Raw genomic sequence first — 26,439 nt, forward strand, 5'->3', positions numbered from 1 at the left:
GCCCTAAGATGCCAACATATCTATTTCTGTGTCTAGCACTGTCAGCTTGACCCAGTGGTAGTACACAAATCCTGAAGAAATGATCAACTTTAATCTTTTGGATTAAAAGGCTGCAAGGCTAACCCCTGCAAGGCCAACAGTTTTATCTTACAAAATGAATCTATTAAGAGAGAAATCTTTGACACACAGACACAATCTCTACTAACCTTTCAAAATGACTTCTAGCTCATCTCTTAAAATGTCAAAGTTACTGTAACGGGAGCTGGTCTCCGGGATGACGTTGCGTTTCAGCCAACCACCACAGGCATACTTGAAAAAGTCTGTGCAGGGCTCAGCAGTGGCATCCATGTTCTGGATCAGTCGAGCAGCTGAAAGACCAGAAAAAGGACTTGATAAAATGAATGGCATATTTCTCATGTAGTTTAGAATGTTGAAAAAGAGGCATACTGCTACTTCTCTGTGATTACATCAATGGGACTAACATTCATTTTCCTTACATGCAACAGTCAATTCAAGTGGAATAATGAATACTGTCCGTACATAGTCCTCTACTATAGCTGGTTCACTTTATTCTTAAGTGGTCTGGCACCCCCTCACTCTATTTCCCAACCACCACCACCACCCCCTGAAAAATTGAATTTCTTGCTAGTTCTTCAGAAGAAAAAAAAATATAGGTCTACTTGGCCTTGGCCATGGTGAGCCTGGGGTTCACATTACGTCACTGTTCGCTGATAACTCTAGTTGCTGACTCTGGTTCTCAAGGTGCTGTGACTTATGAGTGCCTCTGAGACTGCAGGGAATGGGGGCCTGATACGGATTTCTATCATTTTAGTAAAGATCTGAGACCACAGGTATTTCTCCGTGGATTTTGCTCACGAATTTTTGCAACTAAAATTTGACCTCCAATTTGCATTTGTTTATGTAGAGTCTTATAAAATTGGCTGTAAGCTTGTTAGTTTTTCTTATGTCCACTCTTTTATCTTTGAGAAATATAATGGAAATATAAATTAGCCAACACTTAGTTTTTATAATGTGCAAGACACTGATTCTGCTACATTCTACAACTGCTAAAAAGATGAGTCAAATATGGATGCTTATCATTGAAAACAAGAGTGGCCCAATGCCCACAACGTCTACATCTGCTACTGTCTTTCCCACTTTCTTTCTCAACTTTCTTACAAGTTGAACTCTTTGGCAATGAAAACAGAAAACGCAATTGAGAATTCATCTGTATAAAGAGAGTATAAGTTCTCGGGCCAGTGTCATGGCTCACTAGGCTAATCCTCCACCTAGCGGTGCCGACACACCGGGTTCTAGTCCGGGTCGGGGAGCCAGATTCTTTCCCGGTTGCCCCTCTTCCAGGCCAGCTCTCTGCTGTGGCCAGGGAAGGCGGTGGAGGATGGCCCAAGTGCTTGGGCCCTGCACCCCATGGGAGACCAGGAGAAGCACCTGGCTCCTGCCTTCGGATCAGCACGGTGCACCAGCCGCAGCGTGCCAGCCGTGGCGGCCATTGGAGGGTGAACCAACAGCAAAGGAAGACCTTTCTCTCTGTCTCTCTCTCTCTCTCACTATCCACTCTGCCTGTCCAAAAAAAAAAAAAAAAAAAGAGTATAAGTTCTCAAATAAGCTTTTGAAAATACCTCATTTTCTGAATTAATTAATTAAAAACTTCAAACAATTGCTGAGCTGTGTGAATCTGCAAATGTGCCAGCTTGGATGGTAAATCGGTTTTCCAGATGAGCCGTAAGCCCCCACTTCTAACCACTTCTTGCACAAGTTTGCTTGTTGGCCATCTCAAGCCCCAGGTCTTTAATGCTAAACTATGCGGGTTATTTGAAAACCAATCCTCCTTTGATTTTATGTTCTGGTATACAGCACAGTTGTCATCACAGCCTTCCAGACTTGAAACTTTGGTTGAATCTCTTGCCTTACCCTACCTCCCAACATTGGACGTAATGGTACTTACTTAGCCTCTTTTCCATACTTCTCTTCCCATGGCCAGGGTCACCTTGTTCCCATTTTTATCCTGTTTTGATTGTAAGTCACCCTTATTTTATACATTTTGCAGATTTTTCACAGATTAAACTTCCCAAAAGACTTTTTTTCATAGTCCACAACTTTGTTCAAAAATGCCGATGGTTGGATGTTTCCTAGATTAAACTACAAACTCCTTAACCTGGTCATGAAATCTTTACCAGGCTAAGTCTAAGCTGCTACCTTCCCTTTTTACCCTCCATTTTTATAACAATTCTGTTCCCAAAAAGATGATCCATCTTAATGTGCCACAAACACGTCGAGCGTACTCCTAGTCCTCTGCCTTTGCTTCTGGCTCCTCACCTCCGCCCACGAACCCCCACCCCCTGTTTTAACTGCCCCTCCCTCCATTCTGTCCAAATAGTACCCACTGTTCAAGGCTCAGTTCATGCCCCTTCTCTTCCCTGAAGCTTCTGTGACTTCACACTTCAAACATTTCTTTATCTGAATTCCTGTGAGCTTGAGCTCATCGCCTTACTCAGCCATTAATGCTTAGAGGATGCTGCTTTGGGCTTTTCACTGTGGACACCTACTCTGTCTCCCTAATGGGTCTGTTGACATCACTAATATCTTTGCATTCCCATCACCCAACACCTGCTTCACAGAGGCCACTTTTGTTTACATGCTCCTGAGTCATCTAGGAGTCTTCTGAGTTCTCTTCTTTCACACACCCCACCGCTGCCCCTACAGGCCAGATCCATTCTCATTTCAACAACTCCAGAGTCCATTCCATTCTCTCCAGGCTCACCACTTCCATTCTTCCTCAGGCTGTTTTTGAGACCAAGCTATGGCCCCAAGCCTCTCCCTTCTGAGACCAGCCTGTGCTCCACAGGTAGACAAACATTCTAAACCATTTCTGCATGGCATCTACCACTCCAAGGTCTCCAGTACAGTCACAATTCAGCCTCCTTAGCATATTCTAACTTTATCTAATGAAGGCCCTCCCTTGATACAGTCACACCTGGGCCATGAATACACTGAACTTCTGTGAAACACTTGGCAGTTTTTCAAAATCTGTAACTTTTCCCAGGCTATTCCAGCCCCAACATCTACAAGTCTATCTTTTAGTATTTTTTTCACCTTCTGAAATTTCAGAGATTTCCAAAGCCCAGTTCAAGCCTCCTTCTTTGTGAAATTGTCCTAATGAAGTCTCTGAGATTTGTAAGCATCGCATTAGTTTTTTGCATTCAAATTATTTACTTCCTCACCTAGTCTAGCTCCATTTAGAGTAGAGAATGCATTTTCCAGTTCTCACAGAACCTAACACTCTCCTCAATCAAGACAATCAGATGAAGATTAAGAAACCATGGGTGGCACCATGGCATTGTCTGACTGACTCACCGGCATCCCATTTGAATGCTGGTTCAAGGCAGCTGTTCCACTTTACATGCAGCTCCCTGCTAACACACCTGAGAAAGCAGCCAAAGAAGGTCCAAGTACTTGGGCCTCCACTACCCATGTGGGAGACCTGGATGGCATTCCATGCTCCTGGCTCAGCCCTGGCTGTTGTGGCCATGTCTTGAATAAAGCAGCAGATAGCAAGTAGGTCTCACTCTCTCTGTGTCTCCATCTCTCTGTGTGACCTCTTCTTTCAAATACATTAATCTTTTTTTAAAAGGCAGCTGATCTCATAAAGGTACAGAAAAAGCAGTAATTCCCTTGAATTTTGAAGGACATAAAGATATGATGGGGGAACTGAAAATAAAGACCCTAAACACAGGATTTTCATGTCAAGCAGAAAAATAAAAAATGGACCCTGAGAGAAGTGCTAATGAAAGACATTATAATAACACACTTTTTGCCATTTTACATAACTTTTGGCTTTTAAAATACTTAAAAAATTTTCAACTGGATGTTGTAAAAGCTTCTGCCATTTGGGGGGCACTTCTCTCATCTTCCCCTCTCAGGGGAAACCACTGGTTTATGGTACGACACCACAGAGCCATCAACTTTTACTCCATAGAGTAGCAAACAAGCAATGAACAAGTGGAGTGAACCAGAAGAGTCATGTGCAAGTCTTATTGCTGTTGAGAAAACCACCTGAGCCTTTAAACACCTGTAAAGGATGGGTGCAGGTCCTGAGTGAATGCAGCTATACCTCCCACATCTTCCACTAGGAACAAAGATTAGCCCTCCCTGCTTCAGGTGAATTTCCTCACCTGATACCCAGTAGAGCTACACTACCTACCCCTGCACAAGGATCCAAAGAAACAGGGTTCAATTGGTGAGGAATACCCAATGGAGAGAGCAAAAGAGGCAACTTTGCTAACTCCTTCCTGTGCCACTTGGTAAACTGCTCTTTGACCAGAGCAGTTTGATTGAGCATGTGTGTTTCCAATCACTTCAAAGTGAGTTCTCTATTCTGATGAAAATTTTGGTGGAGAGTCCAAGGCAAGTCAACGGCTAGCACTTTGTTGCTAGGTCTTTGATCAACCTTCCTTTAATCTCTTATCATGGGTTAGACTCTCCTTTTGCACCTCATCCCCCAGACCTCCTCCTCCTCCGTGTTGACTTGTCTTTGAAGTCAGGGGTAGACTTGTGGGTAGAAGGGCCACAGGAAACAGATGCACAACTGTCAGACAGGCTGTAATTGTTTTGCTGTTTTGTACTTTGTTTTGAATTACTCAACCTCTCCACACTGCCACACCTGGGCTCTTCAGATGTTTCCTTACCTGTGGGTTTCTATCTTCTGAGTAAACAAATGTGGTTTAAAAATCAAACAAAATCTCTCTCCTTAATAAGCAGACGTAAAAATGACGTAGTAAAGATGAAAATGTAGTGACATGGAATGTTGTTGACCAGATGTTTAGAGTAAAAAAAAACTATACTCTGATCTTTAAAAATCTGAGAGTACTCACACAGTTAATGAAAAAATGGAATTAAAGGATGATAAGCTTCTTTTGGTGGCAATCTATGCATGGTTTTTCATGATACGCATCCTCTGTACATTTTCTGAGGACTCCTCACATATAAAAGTGCAGCAAGCCCACAAGGATAACACTAAGGCACCACAGCAGTCCCATCAGGGTAGAGGGATTATGAGTGTGCTGTATTTTGTATTATTTGCCTATCTTTCTTCCAAAATCCATATTAGATGAATACACATTGGTTTTCAACAAGGAAAAAAAGCTGATTTTTAATTTAAGAAAATAGTCACATAAAGACAAGAAAAGTAATCTTCTGTTAATAATGAGCTTATTTCCTACAAATGACAATTCTGAGTGTTCCAGGCTGATAATAAATGACACACCATTATTTCCCCTAATCTCCTTGTAACATTCTCCCAACTTATTTGACTGTAGAAATTTAAAAACAAACTCAGCTACCATCTGCAAAGTTATTAATTACTGCATTCATTACTGCAGGCCTATTGTGCAGGTATAAATTAGGAGATACTTTTATGAGCTGGAAAAATGTTTGGGTTAAGGCAGACAGACCTGTTTGGAATCCCAGTTTTTAGTTGGACAAGATTAAGTAGTTCCCCCCAAGACTAAGCAGCTAGTAAATGATGGATCCCTGAGACTGGCACTTTCATACGTGTGGCCCTGAGCTCACGCTCTTCCCTCCATACTTTGGACACCGAAGGATGGGGGCATGTGGGACGTAGTGCACAGCACTGTCCTCTTTTCCATCCTTCCCAATTCCCCTCTACCTTCTCTTGTCCTGCTCTCTTCTTCACTTCCTTTCTTTCTGGCCACTCTGTTGCCACAATGTCAGTCTTATCACCAGCAGTTCCTGCTGGGCCAAAGGCAGGAGAAAGTAACAGGAGATTGATTATTCGAATATGACTTCTTCTTAGCAGGGTAAGCAGACAAGAATGCGGTTGGAGGCTACTCATACTCACCAGCTCCTGCCTAACATGTCTTTAGAGTACACTGAATTATGGAGCGTGAAAGATCTTAGCAATACATTTACTTTTCAGCCCTGGCTAATCATGTAAATCATCTGAGAACTCTTAAACACACAGATGCCCAGGATCCACTCCTGATCAAATAATCAGAATCTCTGGAGTGAGTCTCTGCATTTTTAAAGTCTTTCTAATGTTCAGGCAGGGGAAGCACCAGATTAGACAATGGAGAAACACAAGTGAGGACAAGGATATGCAAAATCTGAAAGGAAAGATGGTCCCATTTCTTACAAAGGAGTAATTCCTATTTCAATTCGCAAACAGGCTGTCATCATGGTGACCCATTTTTTCTCTCTTAGTGACTTCAGTTTCCTAGGAGTGCCTGGCAAGTGATGCAGGGGACCTCATGTGTGTCTCCTGAATAAACCCAGCTCCCCCCAGGCCTCCACTCTGCTCTCCTGCCTTTAGTCTCTGCAACCTTCTGCCCAAACTCCACTCCGCAGTCTGGTAACCTCTGGGTTTTGAAACTGCATGACCCAGGGAAAATGTCATCCTTCACTGACTTGAGTCTCCAGCAGGGCTCGTGGACTTCCAACATAACTGCTCTGTTAATTTTTACCTTCTTCATGCCTTTCTTTGCCAAGAACAAGCACCAACATGCCTCATTTTGGAAAGACTGTAATGGCCATAGTTCTACAATATTCAGAACCTCTTCCCTGATGGCCAAGGGATCTTCCTCAGAAGAGACGTGAGGCACCCTCCTGCATCGGTCTGCCAGACATGAGTAGACTCAGGATTCTTGTTACACTGGACCCCCACTACAATTCTATCTTGAGAAGAGATCCTTGGTCTGCCATGAATGCCAATGGCTCCCATGCCACAAAATCTCCCCTTTCCTGTCTAAACGCCATGCTTTCCAGCAATAGCCATCCTTTGCTAATCGAAGGTAAAAGTTGGGGTACTATATACAACCCAAATTTCAATGTTGATGCATGTGCATTCCCTAACCACTAGTTTTCTCACCCTGTAGGTGTTTCTTTTATTATCATTTTCTTCTTTTTTTTCCTCTACGTCCTGGAAGGCACAGAAGACCTGACCTGGGGGCCTGAGCCTTTTCTCTCTGTCTCTGCACAGAATGGGGAGACCATGCACCCCCAGTCCTCACCAAGAGAAACAGGGTGATGTGAGTGTTTTAAAGGAAATTTCTCAAGTATTCCTGAGAATTTTATCATAAAAGGGAAGAAACCTGAAATAAATATGATTTCTATAAGCAGCAAATGGATAAACTAGTTCACATAAAATCTTATGTTACAGTACTTTTTTATAGATTCAATTTTCTTAAGTTGGTACCCACTTAGTAGGTCATTGATGCTTTCCCATATGAATAATTCATAGGAATTACAAGACAAATATGGTCGATTCTTGTTATTCGTGGGAGTTATTTTTGTACAGGGTCACCAACAACACAGAATTAGTGAATATTCAATCACTGCTCCTAGGAGAAATACAAGCACAGGTTCTTGTAAGCTTCATCACACCTGATCAATATATAACATTATTTTGTGTTTTTGTCTAAAGATATTGTATGAGATATACAAGGGAACTTCAAAAAAAATCTGTGAGAAAATGGAAGTAAAAAAGAGTTTATTTTGATGCAATTTTTTTAAAACCTATGCAGTCTGTTTCCTAACGAGCATTTTCTATGAACTTTTTGAAGACCCCTTCAGATTATTGGTTTATTAACATTCAGTTCACACCAGTCACAGTATAACTCATGTCTGAACACAGTTTATCTGATATCTGTACTTTCTGTGGAAAGCACATCACAGCCGTCTTGTACCCAGACACCATAGCATAACACTTCAACACTGTACTTGTGGGCCATTTTAAACACTGAAATCAGCAGTAACAAATGCAAAAGTGAGAAAATTTGCTACTAAAATGACTGCAAAAAGGACCCTTGTGGGCATTCTTCTTGTTTGTCTTCACCTAGGCACATGCAAGTAAGAAAACTCGAAAATTTTTCATTAATCTTTGTGTGTCTGCAAATGGCTGTGAAAGAGCTGAGAGTACTAATTTGAGGGTGATAGATAAACTTCAGTGATATGCAAATTAGCAAATATGGCATCCACAAATAATTTGCATTAATCATACTAACCACTTTGGTGATTTTTGAAACAGGTAGGAAAATGTAAAAGAGAGGCAACAAAAATTTAAATTGAAATGAAATACAGATAATGACTTTCTCAATTACTATTCTAATTTGAAAAACTTGCTCATTATATGTTAGCCACATTTTAAATGGGTTAGACATCTGGGGCAGGAGTGTGCCACAGTGGTTAAACTGCCAAGTGGGATGTCTGTACCCTGTGCCAGAGTGTCTGGGTTTGAGTCTGTTTTCTGTTCCAGCTCCTATTAATAAACACCCTGGGAAGCACTATGTGTGGTTGAAGTACCTGGGTCCCTGCCAAACATGGAGTGTACCCAGATTGAGTTCCTGGCTCCTGGCTTTGGCCTGGTCAAGCCCTGGAGGCTGCAGGCATTTGAGGAGTAAACCAGCATATGGAAGCATTCTCTCTGTCTCTCTCTACCTCCCTGTCTCTAGGTGTCTCTGCCTGTCAAATGAATTACTTTTGTTTGAAGAACTGAATAGGCTAGGCATCTATTTTCAACATATGCACCAAATATACACCCCTGACTCCATTAAACTCCTTAATTAACTATTATTGATCTACATGAAAGTAAAGGTTAGGGAATACTACCTGAGCAAAACTGTTTTCAGCATATTTTCTTCAAATTGGCCTAAGCCTCAGCTTCCTGAACCCTGGCACACAGCATTCCATAATTAGTCCGAGTTATGACTGCTGGGTAAGTGTCCAGAAGAGGTCAAAGGGATGCTGGGGCACACAAGAGCAAATACTTTTCTATTACAACCTTCAGATACCCATTTCTGACCCAACCTTCTGTCAGAGATAAGTGCTTTATTAGCAGATAATAATAGCTTGAGATTAGTAGACCATTTTTGACAATTTGAAAATGTCAGTTTGACAACATTCTGACTGTCCTGCTGCCCTCATTCCCCCGCTGCCACCCTCCTCTCACCATTCTCCAATCAAAATGAAGGCAAACTCAGAACATTTGGAAAGAACACAAGGAAAATGCAATGTAATCACAACGGTTCACAAAGGACTCCATTCAAATGGCAGCAGTGTGGAAACTAGAAGCTGGGGGACCATTCCTGAAGAGAAAATGACTGAAAATTAGCAAGCACATGGATGCTAATACTAATAAAAATCAAATGGCTTTCATTGTAAACATTCTAGATCTTCCACAGCCACTCTTCAATTTTAAATGAAAATATCTGCCCCCAAATTGCTTTTGTGATGTCTTCGTTGAAGAAAGGTGGGGAGTGGGAATAAACCAGATGCTTACTGTAATAATTCAAACTTCCTGACAATGACTAAGTTCCAGGTAAGTCAAGGTCAAATGTTGAACTTGCCTGATTTTCAGCAAGAACAGCCACATACAACTGTCCAGCAACTGCCTGCAGATTTACACAAGTAGGTCTAGGAGAAGTTTCTGAGCACAGTGAATTTCCCCTGTACAGCTGCACTCTCAAGTAAGGAGACCTATTTTTGGTGTTCTAGCCTGAGTAGTAGTTTAGAACTACATCCCATACACAGATACTCCTAGACTTATGATTGGGTTACAACCCAAAAAAACCCACTGTAAACTGAAGATAACTGTAAATTGAGAATGCACTTAACGTACCTAACCTATCGAACACCACTGTGTAGTTATCATTTGCTTCTCCCTCATGACTCCATGGCTGACTGAGAGCTTTGGCTCACTGCCACTGCCCAGCACCCCAAGAGAGAGAGGATCATATTTCCTATCACTAGCCCGGAAAAAGATCAAAATTCAAAGCGTAGCCTCTACTGGATTTGTACTGCTTTTGCACCATCATAAAGCTGAAAAATTCTAAGGTGAACTGTCATTAAGTCAAAGACGGCCTGTAGACATGTGACTAATTTATGCTTAATGCAGCAACATTATAGAAACAACACAAATATATATGTACACACACAGGCATGAGCCTGTAATAGTAAATCCAGAATCAATCTGCTATCAGACTTCTAGATAAACTCACTATCAGATTTATATATAAGATTCAAACAACATTATTTTTATTTGGGTTCAGCCAAAGATAAGTAAATGAAATAATGATGATAATAATAATTAAACCAATGTTTGACATGTCAGTCACCAAGCACTTACTTCTTGTTGGGCGGTTTTATGAATGCTTTATTGTTTGTTTTTGTTTAACCCTATATTGCAATTATATTCATGTCTACATTTTACAGATGTAGAATTGAAGGTAATTAATTTGTGCACATCATCCCAAAGCAAGTAACAAACTAAAATTTGAAGAGACCAGACCCAAGTAGTCTGGTCTTTTAAATTCTAAGTCAAATCGCCTCTTTGTTTTGTTTTCCTTGTTTACAACTACTCTATAGACTAGAACATATTGACCCTATTTTAAGAAAATCTAGACAAAATGCGGCTACATGCCCAAGGTCACCAATATGAATTCAGATTGGGCTTAGGTACATGTTAAGCTGTACTTTTTTTCTACAGTATCATTCTGCCATAACTCCAAATCACATTAAAGGATTTCCCAAAGCTCTACAGAGAAAGAGAAATCCAAATTAAGTTATTTAGCAACCACTGTTTTTCTTGACATCCAATTAAGATTTTAATTGTTCCATAACCTGCGCGTGGTTACATGGATTTTTTCACCTCATTTGGCACTGGGTTTTAGAATTCTCAAGTCTAATGGACCCACAATAATAATCTTTAGTTGGCACTCCCCAAATTAGTGAAATTCATCAGCCTTATCTCAGAGCCCATTTCAATGAATGGCTCACAGCCAAAGGAGGACTGGCAATAATTTTCCAGTGGGGATTCCTCCAAAATTCACAACCAAAACATATTCTGTTAATAAATGAAAGCACTGTAACTGTGTTACATTAAGTTAAAGTGCCATTAAATCTAAAAATACTTTTTCTTGATTAAGTCCAATTTGCATTTGGAATCCTAAAAGCCTGTTGGCAGAAAGCTGTTAGGGATTCCACTGTAATTTCAATACAATACTCATATAATTTATCAGATTTGCTCTTGATTATCATGTCAATCAATGACAATGTTCCTTTTTAAACTAAAGCTATAGAAGGTCATGAAACAGCTAAAGAGTTCCCACAGCAACACCCTTTTGGTAGCTCCCAAGCTCCCTGGATAATGGTGGAAAAGGAAGCAGTGAGACTACACACCCTTGTTCCTTCTGTTTAAACACTTTGTCATTTTGTGTAATGTCATTGGTCAAAAGTGACCAGCAGACCTGAATAATATGCAATTATTGAGAGTAACTCAATGCATTCTGCCTTTACATCAAAATTTGGTTAGGGAGTGGTGCAAAATGTCAACAGCAAGAGGACAAGTAAGGTCAGTGGCGCTTCCAGAATGCTGCCGAAAATGAAGTCAAATTGTAGAAAGGCTCTTCTACGGTGAGCACTATTAAATGTAGTACCTATTAATAGGTTGTGCATTTAGTTGACACAAGACAGCATTTGTCTTCTCATGTTTATAGTTTATGGGGAATAACAACATTCTTTTCTATTGTAGACGATCCAGAGGATTTTGTTAAATCGTTTGTCTTTCTATTTATTTTAATTAATATGCAACACTTGTATCTTTTATGGGGGTACTGTGAAATATTTTAACACATGCAAATAGTATAAACTGTTCAAATTAGACACTTTGCATTTCCATTTCCTTATCTTTTCTTTGTGTTTGGAGTCTATCAGCTCCCGTCTTCTAGGTCTTTAGAGTGTATAACTTGTCACTGTGAACTATAGCTGTGCTATGGAACTCTTGAACCTGCTACTTCTATCTGACTGTGTTGGTACCCTTTGTCCAAACTCCTTCTATTACCCCTCCTTCATCTGCCTTCTTCAAAAGATTTTTTTGCTATGGTGCATTAAAAGACTGAAACTTTTCATGTCATTTTGACAGAAATTTTTGTGTACCTCTGTATATCAGAAACTTCAGGAACCTAATATACCACGGTAAATAAAGACATAATCTCTGCTCTCACTGAGCATGTAGGTTTTCGTCTTAAGATTGTTTCTTTTAAAACTAAATTCCTATAATGTAACTGCATCTAGATATAAGGGGTTCTTTTGTTATACTTGGATCTCATTTTCAGTTCCCAAGCTTACCCAGTGTTCAGCTGCCAAGTGAAGTTTCACCTCTCTGTGTAAGCCAGTCAGGTGCAGCGTGCTTCCATAAATGAGTTTACACCTGTAAGTGTGGGCTGACTAGGAATTTGACTGGCATGTTGGGAACAAACTGACCCGGGACAGAGGAGTCTGAGAGGATGATGGTGATTGAAGAACAACATTTAGATAAATAATAGTGTCCAAGAGAAGAAGAGCTCAGACACTTAATTAAAAGAGGCCTAGAAATGAGAAGCAAGGAATTCAGAGCAAACTTACGAGGAGAACAGACCAGACTGGTACAGACTTTGGTCCTAGACAGCGAGAGATGCTTACCCATGCAGGAAATCAGCTGAAAATTCTCCCGACACTGGGAAAACAGAGGGAAAAGAGACACTCATAAAGAACCTGTTTTCTCGTTGACCTATTTTGAGCTTAGGAAGGTAGAATTAGCAAGGTGGTGAATTAGACAACTGAGGAAAAAGCAACCAACTTCACCACTAGCAAAGATTTTTGATGGATCAGACAGGAAGGGGCTAAGCCTAGGAACCTTGACAGAGGAATACAGAACTGAGAAACCTGACTTCCATAAGCAGGACAAAGCCAGAGTGAAGACAGTTTTTACCTCTGTATATTTCTATCAGGTGCCCTGACAGATCACCTTGTCAAGGTAACAGTGGTGTTGTGACTTCAAGATAAGGCACCTGAGAATATATTCATTTACTCAACCAATACTTACTGGTAACGTATTATGTGCTATGCACCTTGTTAATTACTGGACATAGAATGATGAATAAGATACAAACAGTCAGCACTTACATTTTAGGTGTTAGCACTTAACAGTGAAGACAACAGAGCAGTTGGGTTCAATATCCAGCCCTTGCTCATGCTAATGCAGATCCTGAGAGCCAGTGGTGATGGCTAAAGTAATTGAGCTCCTGCAACTCATGTGGGAGACCTGCACTGAATTCCTGGCTCCTGGCTTTGGCCTTCACCCAGCCCTGGCCCAGCTCCAGCTTTTGCAGGCATTTGTGAGTAAACAAGCAAATGGGAGCTCTGTCTCTCTCTCCCCTATCTTATCCCTCCCTCTCTCTCTCTCTGCCTCTCAAAATAAATTAAAAAATGAATTTAAAAACCTAGTTTAGTTAGCATAAACTCGATACTGGAAAACTAATAACAAGTATGTGAAGCATACTGGGTACAATAGGAGCAAAAGAGAAGTTTTAAGGCAAAGGCAATGGAGAGAATATTTTATTCATTGCTTCATTCATTCCTTAGGCCATTCAACAAATATTGGAGTCTAGTACTGAGCTATGCACCAGGTAATGGGTGACAACCTTGACAAATAAAGGAACCTGGAAGAGGACTGGCATGGAGAGTGCTTCTGGTGAGCATGGAGAACCAGGCCATCCTCTGAAGGAAGGGACAAACCTGGAAAGCTAAGTTCCCAAAGCTGAATGGTAGAAGCAGAGATCTGGCTTTTGTCAGTTTACCCAGTGCAGAGGATGGGTCTGATTATGGAAAAGAGGCCTCACTCCTACTGAGATTGCAGAAAACAGCCAACCCTGGCCTAGAAATCTTCGTCATGGGCACCTCACGGGCATAGCTTTCCTTCCATTCCAAGCTGTCATTGTGGCTGACCACAGAGTTCTAAATCATCTCTTTAACACATACCCTGCCAAGTCAACATAAGCTTTCATAAGCCCACGCTTGGGTAAGCTCTTTCCACAAAACCAGACAGAGTTCCCGTGGACTACAGATATGAAGCTGCCAGTTGCCCTCAAGGTTCACACATCAGGGCATACAAAGGGTGACCACATAGTGAGGTGAGGGGGTGGAGCCTCAGCCCATGAACATGGAAATGGATTATTAAATCAGTATGGGATGGGAGAGGGAGTAGGAGGTGGGATGGGAGTTGGGGTGGGAGGGCGAGAAAGGGGGGGAAGAACCGCTATAATCCAAGAGCTGTACCTATGAAATTTATATTTATTAAATAAAAACTTTCTTAAAAAATCAGTATGGGATGAACAATTTCTGAGAACTCAAAGTAAACTTCAAGGTAACCCAAATTATAAAAGCAATGATAACTGTAACAGACCAGGACTCAAACAAACAAACACCCACCTAGGGCAGGAACTTTAATCCTCAACACTTAGAATAATGACTGTCCTATTACGGATACTCCCAAATGATCCTTCATTCTCAATTAATTAAGTCTTCCTCTAGTTAGTTATCACCATCTGCTATTTACAAAACTAAATCCCACACAGGCGCAGTAGCAGAATCTGAAAAATATTTTGATTATGGTTTATTTTTGTTACTCATTAATTTTTAGAATTGATTTGTATTGCTCATTTAAAGCCAGATAGGTAGTATCTATAATATTTTTTTAACTTGTCACACATAATTAGATTTTTCTCTTACTGAATAAAACATGGCAAAAAAAAAAAAAAAGATTAATCTCTACTGTTTTGTAAATCACCAGGTGTGGTACAGAGCTGGCTATGTTGGCATATATCCTGAATGAAGCCGCCCCTTTCCCAGTGAGTGACAAAACATTTTCTTCACTTAAAATGTGTGTCCCTTACACAAACGCAGCTCAGGTGTAAGTGGACTGCCCAGCTTGGTGAAAGGGAATTCTGTTTCAAGAATACAAGGGATCAGGGGAAGTTACTGGTGAAAAACAGCAGAAAGAAACTACAGAAAGGGAGAGGACCAACAGGAAGCTGTGAGGAAGGAGCTAAAACCAGCAAACATGTGGTGACCTAAGGAAGTTTTAGTTCTTCAGGGTCTGGTAAAAAGTTACGAGGTTAGAAGCTAAGCTATATTTCAACCCCAGGAAAGAAACGCAGAAATTTAGCTTCCAGAATTAGAGGAGATCCCTGAGGATCTGAGGCAAAAACCTGACTGCCAAGGCGGAGGTCACAGGCAGCTCACCAGGAGTGGGGCCAATGAGCCACTGACCTTGGCCCCAGGGACTACCAGGCCTGGAATGGGGCTGGAACTGCACAAGGGCCCCACTTGGAAGTCAACCAGAGTTTGTCAGCTTTCCAAATCTTCTCACTTCTTTTCTTTATATCCATTTTATTACTATGGTTGATATGTACCATCAACATATCCTAACACTTCACAACTATCTTTTATTCTCCTTTAAAAGATTCATATTTGCACATTTATGAGTTTGTTGAAGGTGACTTTCAAGGCTTGGTTTTTTCTCAATATTTTTCAAGTCCTTTCTATAGAATATTATGCACATCGCTTTTCGGAAATTTACACGAGTTAATTACTATGTGTATATTACATTCTTTACTAAATTCATTCTACTATGATTAAATTATTGCTATTTCACACATACAATGGTTACCATTTTGTTCCTTGGCTGCTAAGTAAGCAAAATCAGAAATCACCATATACAAGGCTATTTCAAAAAAAAGGCTATTTGCAGAAAATGAAATTTTAAAGTTGTTTATTTTGTTGCAAAAAAATTGGAGCTCATGCAGTTTTTTTCACAATATGCAATTTTCGTGAACTTTTCAAAACTACTTCATACATATGTTCTAGAGATAATGAATTCATTTTAGCTTCCTCACTGACATAGTTATCAGAAATATCCTAATTTCATTATATCATAAAATTAAGCCAAAGAAATAAATAAATCTTTCTTTTTTAGAAGTATTTTTAAGTCACTGCTGGATGTCTTATTTTAAGTCTTTTTAATGATTTAGGAGTTCTTTAAATAAGAATTGATTTGAAGTTCAGGAAAGCCTTGATTAACAACAACACCAACAATTACTTAAAGGTAGGACCTGGCCCACATCTAGCATTTAATACTTGGCTTGCTCATTTTCCATTAAGGATCAAGCACAGAGAAACAGATCCACTCCTGGCTGTTGGTTACCCCTTAATTGACTTCAATTTGATTTCCCTATCATTTAGTCTGTGCTATGACCCACCCTCTTTGTCATTAGCTTCAGAAGAGTGCTGTAGTCAGACTCTGAACTGAAGACGTTTTGACTTCTGAAATACGACAATCTTGCTTTGTTTTGAATTTTGAAGGATGACTGTATCTCTGATAAATGTTTGAACAAAATATTTTAGGTAAAAACTGTTTGAATTTTTATCTAAGCTTGTGGAGAGTCCAATAAATTAATTAATTAATAATTCTAATTCTATCCAATAGAATCCCACAGCAATGCGAGACAGGAGCCACCGCTCTCTCTCCAGCATCTCCTCTTACTGGTTGCCATTCTCCCTTCTGAGTGACAATTACACATGATGGCTCATGAATCAAAAACTCTGCTTCATCCCTGTCATCTATTGATTTTCCAGTAATTTCATCTCTTTTTTAAAGGCTTTGACACTCACTTCACATTCTCCTCTTCCACACAAGTTCTACCATCTTCCCAGGTAATATCAGAGACAATGTGGACAACTTCTACTACATTCTAGCATGAGAATTTCTTGACCTGAAGCTGGAGTTGATGGGTTGCAGGTTAACCTGTGCTTGCAGCACTGGCATCCCACATCTCCGAGCATCTTTTTGAATTCCAGATGCTCCACTTCCCATGCAGGTCCCTGTTAATGTTCTTGGAAATGCAACAGAAGATGGCCCAAGTACCTGGACTCCTGCCACCCACATGGGAGACCCAGATGGAGTTCCTGGTCCTGATTTCAGCCTGGCCCAGCTCCAGCCATTGTAGCCAACCAGTGGATGGAAGATCTCCATCTCTTTTTCCTCTTTTGTCTCTTTTACTCTGCCTTTCAAATAAATAAAATAAATCTTTAAAATAAATAAATAAAAATAAATGAAAGGAATTTCTTGACCTTTGAGCTGTCTTAACCTTCACCTCCACTCCACATTGGTATGTGAATTTTCATGGCAACATCTGATGTTGACATCACCCCAGAAGACTTACTTCTGAACGTGTCAGCTCAACTAACCTCCTCTCCGACCTTTCAATTCTTAGAAGTTTTTCATTTCTTTATTCTCTCTATCCTGCTCTTCAAATTCTCTGAGCACTCTCACTCCATGTTCACTCTATTTTTACTTTTCCTTTCTTTTATCTTCAATCCACCCTATATCCTGTGATACCATCACTGAAACTCTCAGCTCACCAAAGGATTTAATTCCTCTGTACCCTAAGAAACAGCCTAACTTGAGTTGGTCTAGCTGCCTTTCCTTTCCCTTCCAACTCTAGTCTAGGATGTTTAACGATGTGTTTTATGTATGTATTGATTTGTCTATTATCTGTCTCTTATTTTACTGTAAGTTCCCTGTAAGAAGAGTCTTATGTTGTTCCCTTTTGAATCCCCAGTATCAAAACAATGCCTGACCATAAATACGTACTGAAGACATCATCAGTGATGTTGTTGAAAACCCACAATTGCTGGGTTTAATGCAATTTCAAAGTATGGCCTCAGTTTCAACATGGTCCTTGGTCTTGGTAACAATGGCTCACTTCTCATATTGGCCAGTTCCAGTCTTCTTTCTCTGCCTTGCTTTCTTTTGCTACCAGTTCATTCCCAGGAGCAGATTTTGCCTCTTAATTCACAGTAAACCAAAGCAACTGGATCATGATCTACTCAGTTTCCTATCCTTGCCAGCCTCCAAACCTATCTTGCACTCACTGCCTCCTTCCCCCAGTCTTAGAGGCAGAGGATGCAGTCCCCTGTCCAAGAGTAACCCTGTCTTCTTTTCTCTCTACCTGTCTTCTCTCAGTTGCCCATGGACAAGATCTTTCCCATCTTCCATCTGAATCGTCAACCTCTTCCACTCTGCTCTCAAGGTATGTAGCAGAAAGTCCCCTGACTGCGCAGGAATAGCAAAGATTTTGTCACTCGTCTCTTGGTGCAGGCCTCTGGCTTATTTACTCCTAAGGTTTAATCAGTGACAAGGGAAGGGCTGACATCAAGGGTCTGTAAGGGTTAAGTCTTCACATCAAGGTTGCCAGTGGTAAGTTGTGCTTTACAAGAAAAAGATTAAGTTGCTCATTTCTGATTGTTCTCATTTAACTGATTCAAAGTGTGACCTGTTACTCTCTACGCCAAGATAGAACACAACAGCCACAGAGAATGTCAATAAAGGATGGCACACCTGTATCTGGGAATATCTAAGACATATTACATTTTCACCTTTTCTCTCTCATCTGCTCATTTTCTGTCTGGCTACATCCTCCTCTTCAAAAACAGATAGTTTGCTTTTTGATTCCCATGAAAAATCTTTAGAGAGTACATCTGAAATTTTCATAAACTAAAGTGTTAAATGAAATATAACTGTGCATTTTACCTACAGTACAACTCCCAGAAGGATGTGTAACATGAAATGGGCTGTCATAACTCTTTGCTGTTTCCCTGTAAAATGATATGTTTTTAATTCCAATTTTGAAGATAGGGAAATGAAATAAAGGAGGCTAAACTGGCTTAATTAAGATCACATACCAATAACACAGAATGTAGCCAAAACTTACATCATAACTCTCTGAATTAAAATTGACATAGTGGAAAAGCTTTCAAAAGATTGTGCCTTAATTATTCATAACACTTGCACCTTTTTGAAACAAAGTTCACAATTTAACAGTTCTTCTCCTGCACATATGTCTTACTGGGATTTGTCTATCTACAAGCAATTCATCTGATTAGTAACCTACCGTGTTCCTAAAAGAATTCAAAATGACCTTACGGTAAGGGATATATAAAATAAACTCATATACATTACACAAGAAAGGAAAATCGTGACTGGAAACATACTAATGAATCCAATTAATACAAAGAAGTGCTACGTTTACAAATTGAAAGTAAATTTGATTCTTGACTCTGCTGGTCAAGGTGAAAAGGGAAACATCTCACAATATCTGTATGAAACCCACATCTTTTTGAAGAAGCAGGTCTACCTCTGGAAACTGCCCTACGGTACATCTAGGAGTCTGGCATAGATTCAGGCAGGTACTATACCTGGCCACATATGTCTCTGGCTTCTTCTGCATGTAAAATAGCAAGGGATGCAAACAACACTTCCAATAACTAATCTTGAAATAATTTTAATTTCATAGTTAATTTACTATTTCCACAGGTTTTCAACAATGTAATTTTTATAAAACCATTTATCACTTAACAACAAGGATCTTTCCTGAGAAATATGTCATTAGGAAAATTCCTCATTGTGTGACATCACAGAAATCACACAAACTACAATGTCACTGGGAGATAGAATCTTATTGTACCACCATTGCATATGTGGTCTGTCACTGGCTGAAACATTGTTACATTCAACATGATTGTATAATCAAGTAACAATAGCTCATTCAAACTGAGAAGTGTAAGTTAATTTATTAAGCAAAGATTTAGGAGATATTGAAAACTACATGTAATATTTTAATTGTGAAAATATAATTCCATAAAAATATTTAAGAGCAAACATAAGATGAAAATATAATTAATGAAAAATGGACATAGGACACATAGAAAAAAGATGAGGGTTCTTTTTTATTTGTTTTTAAGCAGCTTTGGAGTTACTAATTGGCATACCCAAAAATGCAACCAGTGTTTTTGGTAAACATTCACAGTGGTGACAACCATCACTATAATCTGATTTTCGAATACCAGCACCACCCCAGAAATCTTCCTCATACCCAATTGGTGCCAATCCCTGTTTCACCTCCAACCCTAGGCAGCCACTGCTCTGCTTTCTTCCTCTATAAATTTTGCCTTTTCTGGAAATTGCATATAACTGGAATTATACAAGTAGTCTTTTGTGTCTGGATTATTGCATTTGACATGATACTTTTGAATACCTCTACAATTCTGCACGTATCTGGAGTTTGTTCCTTTTGATTGCTGGGTAGTATTCCAGTTTAGAGCAATACTGCATTTTGTTTATTCACCTTTCCTTAGACTTTTGAGATGCTTCTATGTTTTGGCTTTTATGAATAATGCTATAATGAACAATCACATAAAATTCTCTGTGAGGACGACTGTTTTCGTTTCTCTTAGGTAATAACTAGGAGTTGAACTGCTTGGCTGTATGCTTGGAATGTTTAACTTCATGTAAAAACTGCCAATTTGTTTTCCAAAATGGTTCTCAAATTTTTAGGTAGGCTGTATTTAGGTAGGCTGTATTTACATTTCCACCAGCAATGTATGATGGCTCAGTGTCTCCTCATCCTTATGAATAGTTGGTACTGTCTCACTTTTTATTACAACTTGTGATGATTAATTTTAAGTATGTATTTGACTGAGTTAAGGAATATCCAGATAGCTCATAAAGTCCTATGTCTGCTTATATCTCTGAGGGTATTTTTGGAAGAGACTGGCATTTGAATCAGTGGACTGAGAAATAAATATCACCCTCAGCATGATAGGTGAGTATCATCCAATACACTGAGAGCAAAGTTGGAACAAAAAGTAGGAGGCAGGACAGATTCTTTTTTCCAAAGCTGGGACATCCATTTTTCTCCTGAGGTAGGATATCAGAATTCTAGGTTCTTACGTCTTTAAAATCTAGGATTTACATGCTGGGTTCCGCTAGCTAAGACTTCAGACACAGTCTGAGAATCACATCACTGCTCTCCTGAGTCTCCAGCCTGCAGAAAGCAGATGCTGAGACCTTTAGCCTCCACAATCACATGAATGATTCCCATAATAAGTTCTTGCATATAGATTGATGGGTAGAGAGAAGATAGGTAGATAGCTAGCCCATTGATTTTGTTTCTCTAGAAAAACTTGACTAATATGCAGCCCTTCCAGTAGGGATGCAATAGGGAGTTTTGTTTTTTTTTTTCAACAGAGAGAATATAATCTACTTTTCAATCAACTCAGAAATAGAATCAAAATAAGCCCCCACCAACCCCCCACTCAAACTCTGAATAGTCTTAAAGAATGAAGACTTTCAGGATTTAAGTGCTTATGTTTCTTCTTGTTTTGTATTTTTCAATTTCCTTAAAGTAATCTGTTACTTTTATCAACTTGAGCTTCATATTACATCAAAGTCTTGGTAAAAAACACCTTGTTACCGCCGTGGCTCAATAGGCTAATCCTCCACCTTGCGGCGCCGGCACACCGGGTTCTAGTCCCGGTTGGGGCGCCGGATTCTGTCCCGGTTGCCCCTCTTCCAGGCCAGCTCTCTGCTATGGCCAGGGAGTGCAGTGGAGGATGGCCCAGGTGCTTGGGCCCTGCACCCCATGGGAGACCAGGAAAAGCACCTGGCTCCTGGCTCCTGCCAGGATCAGCGCGGTGCGCCGGCTGCAGCGGCGGCCATTGGAGGGTGAACCAACGGCAAAGGAAGACCTTTCTCTCTGTCTCTCTCTCTCACTGTCCACTCTGCCTGTCAAAAAAAAAAAAAAAAAAAAAAAAAAAAAAAAAAAAAACACCTTGTTACCTTGCAGATGAGCAGGGCAAATCAAAAACACTTCAGCTACAGAGTGATCTTTCCATATCTCTCAATCTAAAATGCTAAGTGTTACACTACAGCTTATATCACCCCCTTGTCATATAGGTAATTTTTGCAGCTATAAAACAAAATTGAATTTCCTATAAGCTTACCAGGCCCTGCTAATTTTCTTTCCCTATAACTACTCAATTCAACTTATCTATGTTTTCCATTCCTTAACCGTGCATTAAAAATATACATATCTGGTGAACTACTGCTTCAAATTCTCCTAGAAGGTAAGAAAAACATTACATATGGATCTACTTACATAATCGACTCCCTTTCATAGAAGGGATTTGATTGGCAGATATTAATTTTAGCTGGAGACATTTTAAGGCAAGTAATACTACACAGCTATCTTGAGAACTGTGTTAGAGAAGCTGCCCAAAGCAAACTCACATGTCATATTTAAATTAGCAAAGGCGGGCTGCAACGGTCTTTTCACCAAGTTACCTGCTGCATTGTCCTTGCCTGAAGGTTTATTTCAAAACTAATAAACAATGAGATAGCCTCATTTCCTACTTTGAAAGGTTCCTAAAGGGTCCACAGCCCCCAAAATTCAGTGTGTAGTCTTTCCTGTATTTGTCTAATGGTGCCACTGGAAACTTTAGGGTGTTAACAGGCAAGAAGGGGACATCATGGCCTACAGTCAGAGATACCCCATTGCTGCCAGGGAAGACCAGCTGGTACCCCTTCACTTAAGCAATAACATGATCTGGTACTGGCAGAAATGACCGGGCATTTAGACAGTTAATTTCATTTCAATGATCACTGCTCATGCCATGCAAAAGAGGTAACTAAATCAGAATATGAAGACATTATCTCCTCATACTGAAAATATCTTTCCAGTGAACAGAATGCCTCCTTTCCTTATGTTAATAATTAAGTATTCATTATAAGTTTACTTGGTATGTAAAGAATTAAAGTAAAGGAGTAGAAAAGTTCTGAGAAGTATTTTATTCACATCTTAACCCTCCACATATCTGTTTTTATTTTATTTTTTTTTAAGGTTTTATTTATTTATTTGGGAGGTAGAGCCACAGACAGTGAGAGGGAGAGACAGAGAGAAAGGTATTCCTTCCACTGGTTCACTCTCCAAATGGCCACAATGGCTGGAGCTGTGCCAATCCAAAGCCAGGAACCAGTAGCTTCTTCCTGGTCTCCTATGCGGGTGCAGGGGCCCAAGGACTTGGGCCATCCTCCACTGCTTTCCCAGGCCATAGCAGAGAACTGGATTGGAAGAGGAGCAGCTGGGACTAGAACTGGCACCCACCTGGGATGCTGGTTCCGCAGGCGGAGGATTAACCTACTGTGCCACGGCGCCGGCCCCCACCTATCTGTTTTTCAGGGCTGCCATAGACATTTGTGCAGTGTACAACCTGCACAGCCACACAGGTGGTCTTTTTCTCTCTTGGGAACTATATTGCTCATGTATCTTAACCTGGTTTCTCCATCCCCTGGATAATACAGGACCACATTGCTAAAACTCACGTTTAAACCTGTAAGTCCCTGTTGCATGTTGATGTGCTAATATCACTGATTAAGTTGTTGACTGATCTTAGTAAAGTAGCTGGTTTCTAGCGCTTAAGAGACATTTAATCTTCTGCTTCTCAGTGTGGTTTAATTATTTCAGTTCCCTGAAAGTCTTCTTATATCTCTTAGCTCTACTTTCTACTCAGAAGGAACTCATTCTCATAAACTATATATATAGGCATAAGGATTAACTTCTTGACAGACCCTAGTCTCCTTTGAGGCAACACCAAGAAGTGGTCATAAACACAGGCTCTGAAGCTAGGCTGCCTGGGTTAGATCCCCAGCCCACATCTGTTCATCTGTAAAAAGAAGGTATAATGACACCACCTCACAGAATCATTACCAGTATCATTTGTGTTAATGCATGTAAACCTCTTACAACAGTGCTGGACACATAAGCACTCAGTAAGTACAAACTATTACTATTCTGCCTTTATTTTATTAATCTATTATTATCCTCCTGCAATTTAGTATCACAGTTATTCCTTGATTTCTCTCTTTTTGTGTTGCTATGACAGATTATCTGAGACTGGGTAATTTATAAAACACAAAACAGAAATTCTTTTTCTCATAGTCCTAGGGGTAGGAGGTCCAAGACCAAGGTGCTGGCCTCCAGTGAGGGCTTTCTTGTTAGGTCCCCAAATGGCAAAAGATGGAAGGGCAAAAGAATCAATCTCCTCCATCCAGACCTCTTTATAAGGGCACTTGATTCCACTAACAATGGAGGGGCCCCATGGCCCAATCACCTCCTCAAGGCCCCACCTTTTAATACTACCACTTTGGCAACAGCAGAATTTTGGAGAGGACACATTCGAAGCACGACATCCATTCAACATTCCCTATCTCTGTATGTTGTATGACTTTTTAGTAACAAAACAGCCATGTTGATGGGAAGTATATGTGCACATGTTCTTTAACAGACTTAAAATAAAGGAATGATGGGAGGGTGCAATAATTCCCCGTAGCTGCTATTACAAATTACTTGAGGTAATTATTGAGTGGCTTAAAACAACACAAGTTTATTATCTTACAGTTCTATAGGTCAGAAGTCAAAAAAGAGTCAGCAGGGACAGCCATTTGACCTGGCGGTTAAGATGCAACTTGGAATGCCTACATCCCACAGCAGAGAGCCTGTTTCAAGTTCCAGCTCCTCCACTCTGTCCCAGCTTCCTGCTAATGTGCAACCTGCGAGACAGCAGGCAGTGGTTCAAGTGCTTGGGTCCCTGACACCCACATGGGAGACTTGATTGAGTTCTAGGCTCCTGAGTTCAGCCTGGCTCAGCCCCGGCTGTGTCTCTCTGTCTGTTTCTGTCTCTCTCTACATTTCAAATAAAGACAGACACAGAGTCAGCAGAGCTGCGTTTCTTCTGAATGGGGACGGCAGTTCTTTCACACTCTAGCTTCTAGGTGCACACATTCCTTGCTTGGTGGCTGCATCACTCAGACCTCTGCTTGCTCTGCTTCTGTTGTCACACTGTCTTCTGCTATGGTTTAGATATGATTTGTCTCTCAAAGGCCTATGTGCTGGAGGCATGGTCCCCAGTATGGCAGTGTTGACAACCTACTGGAAGATGGCTAGGTCATGGGGGTATCACCCTCACAAGGAACTAATCTTGGTCTCACGAAGTGAGTTCTTTCTGAAAGTGGGTTGGGGTGTTCACAAAGCAAAACCACACTTCTGCACACAGCCAGTTCCTTCTCTGACTCTGATTTTCCTGCTTCCCTCCTCTCATAAGCACACTTGTGATTTCACAAAGCCACACAAATAATTCAAAGTATTCTCTTCATTTCCAGAACCTTCACTTAATCCCTTTTACCATGTAAGGTAGCGCATTCACAGGAACTGGGATTGGACATGAACATATTTGGAAGGCCATTATTCTGCCTATCACAAAAGGAAAAGCCCTGGCTATGACCTGAAATCACTGAAACCAGTGGTCCCCAATCACAGGGGATTCCACTGCTCCCAGGTATGTCTGGTCCTATATGCAGACACTGGTTGTCACAACTGCAAGGGGCTGCTACTGGAAACCTAGTGGGCAGAGACCGCAGGTGATGCTAAGTATGCATAGAACAGCACCCACAGCAAAGAATTACCCAAACCAAGATATTAACAGTGAAGCTAAGAAACCCTGATGTAAAACATAAGATTTCTTGAAATCTTCTGAGGTAGGAAGGGTACAGTGCAATGGCAGCCAATTTCAGGATTTAGACTTATATCAAGAAGTCTATAAAATTCTATACAAGTTCCAAAACTCCAAGTTTCTGTCAATGTTATGTGGTAAGTAAGTCATGAATAGTATAGTTAATAGGATTTGAACCCTATCCAAATTTTTATATGCTAAGTTGTATTTGCCTTATTTCAGCTCTGGTGTAGTAACCCATATTAATACATTTGCCACATGGGCAATTAACTTAAAGTGTGTATTGTAAATATAATTTTATGTGCATTATAAATATTTAAATCATAGATGCTCAGATTTTAAATGGATGACACCAAACAGATTTCAAGATGGTCCACAGTCTTCTGCAATATTTTATTTTTGCCATAGAATGACTTCACTTCTATTCCTTGACATCAAAGGATTAAAGAGAGAGGTACACTTGCAGTGACATTCCCTTCCACTGGGAGAAATATTCAAGTTAGAATCAACTTTCATTAAAGTAAGCACCTGGGGTATCAATACCTACTTTTCCAATTCTCAAGAATGTCTGTGCTTAAATTTGAACTCTCCTAGTCTTTTAAAGACATCTGTACAATTGTTGGTTGAATATTTTATATTTTTTCAACAACATTACTTGCATCTTTCTTATTTTCATCTATTTCATTCTTCTCACTCTTCTTTATTACCTACTTCTGCCCAAGATATTCTCTAGTGTTTTCCTAAAAGAAATGTCTGTATTTTCTGTGGCAGAAAGGAGGACTAAGTGTGCGTAAGGGCATGAAGGTTGTATCATTGGGGGTATACAGAATCTTCCCTTTTTCCACCAAGAAAAGCAGTAACTACAAATATGAAAATATTCTAACAGCTTGTGAACCAACACAGCAGATTGAAGACAAACACACAGCTATACAGCAATCTGATTTACCACCTATGCTATTTCCATCATATACATTTCTCTGCCAAGATATAGTTTTGAAAAATGCTTTACATTGGGTAGGATTTCCAAGACACAATTAAAGAACACAGGTTAAATATATTTTAGTAAGTTGAGATTTGCCAAACACTATGTAAAAACTATATCCCTAAACATTAAGTCACATTTAAGACTCCAGATTCAGAGTGTCACGTTGCTCCTTGAGGTATACACTACTAGAGGATGAT

The 26,439-nt window shown here is 40.1% G+C and overlaps 1 protein-coding gene across 17 annotated transcripts in view; it reads right to left on the reverse strand.

The window, feature by feature from the left end:
• The window catches only part of MME (membrane metalloendopeptidase), a 157,629-nt gene that overhangs the window by 121,156 nt on the left and 10,034 nt on the right, over positions 1 to 26,439 (reverse strand). For all 17 annotated transcript variants that reach the window (XM_089330255.1, XM_089330252.1, XM_089330247.1 and 14 more), the window contains 1 exon segment: positions 207 to 368. In XM_089330255.1, the coding sequence (XP_089186381.1) occupies positions 207 to 368 (162 nt within the window).

Source organism: Oryctolagus cuniculus, chromosome 4, assembly GCF_051225735.1.
Source record: "Oryctolagus cuniculus isolate XC-2025 breed Fujian yellow rabbit chromosome 4, ASM5122573v1, whole genome shotgun sequence".
Classification (NCBI taxonomy): domain Eukaryota; kingdom Metazoa; phylum Chordata; class Mammalia; order Lagomorpha; family Leporidae; genus Oryctolagus; species Oryctolagus cuniculus.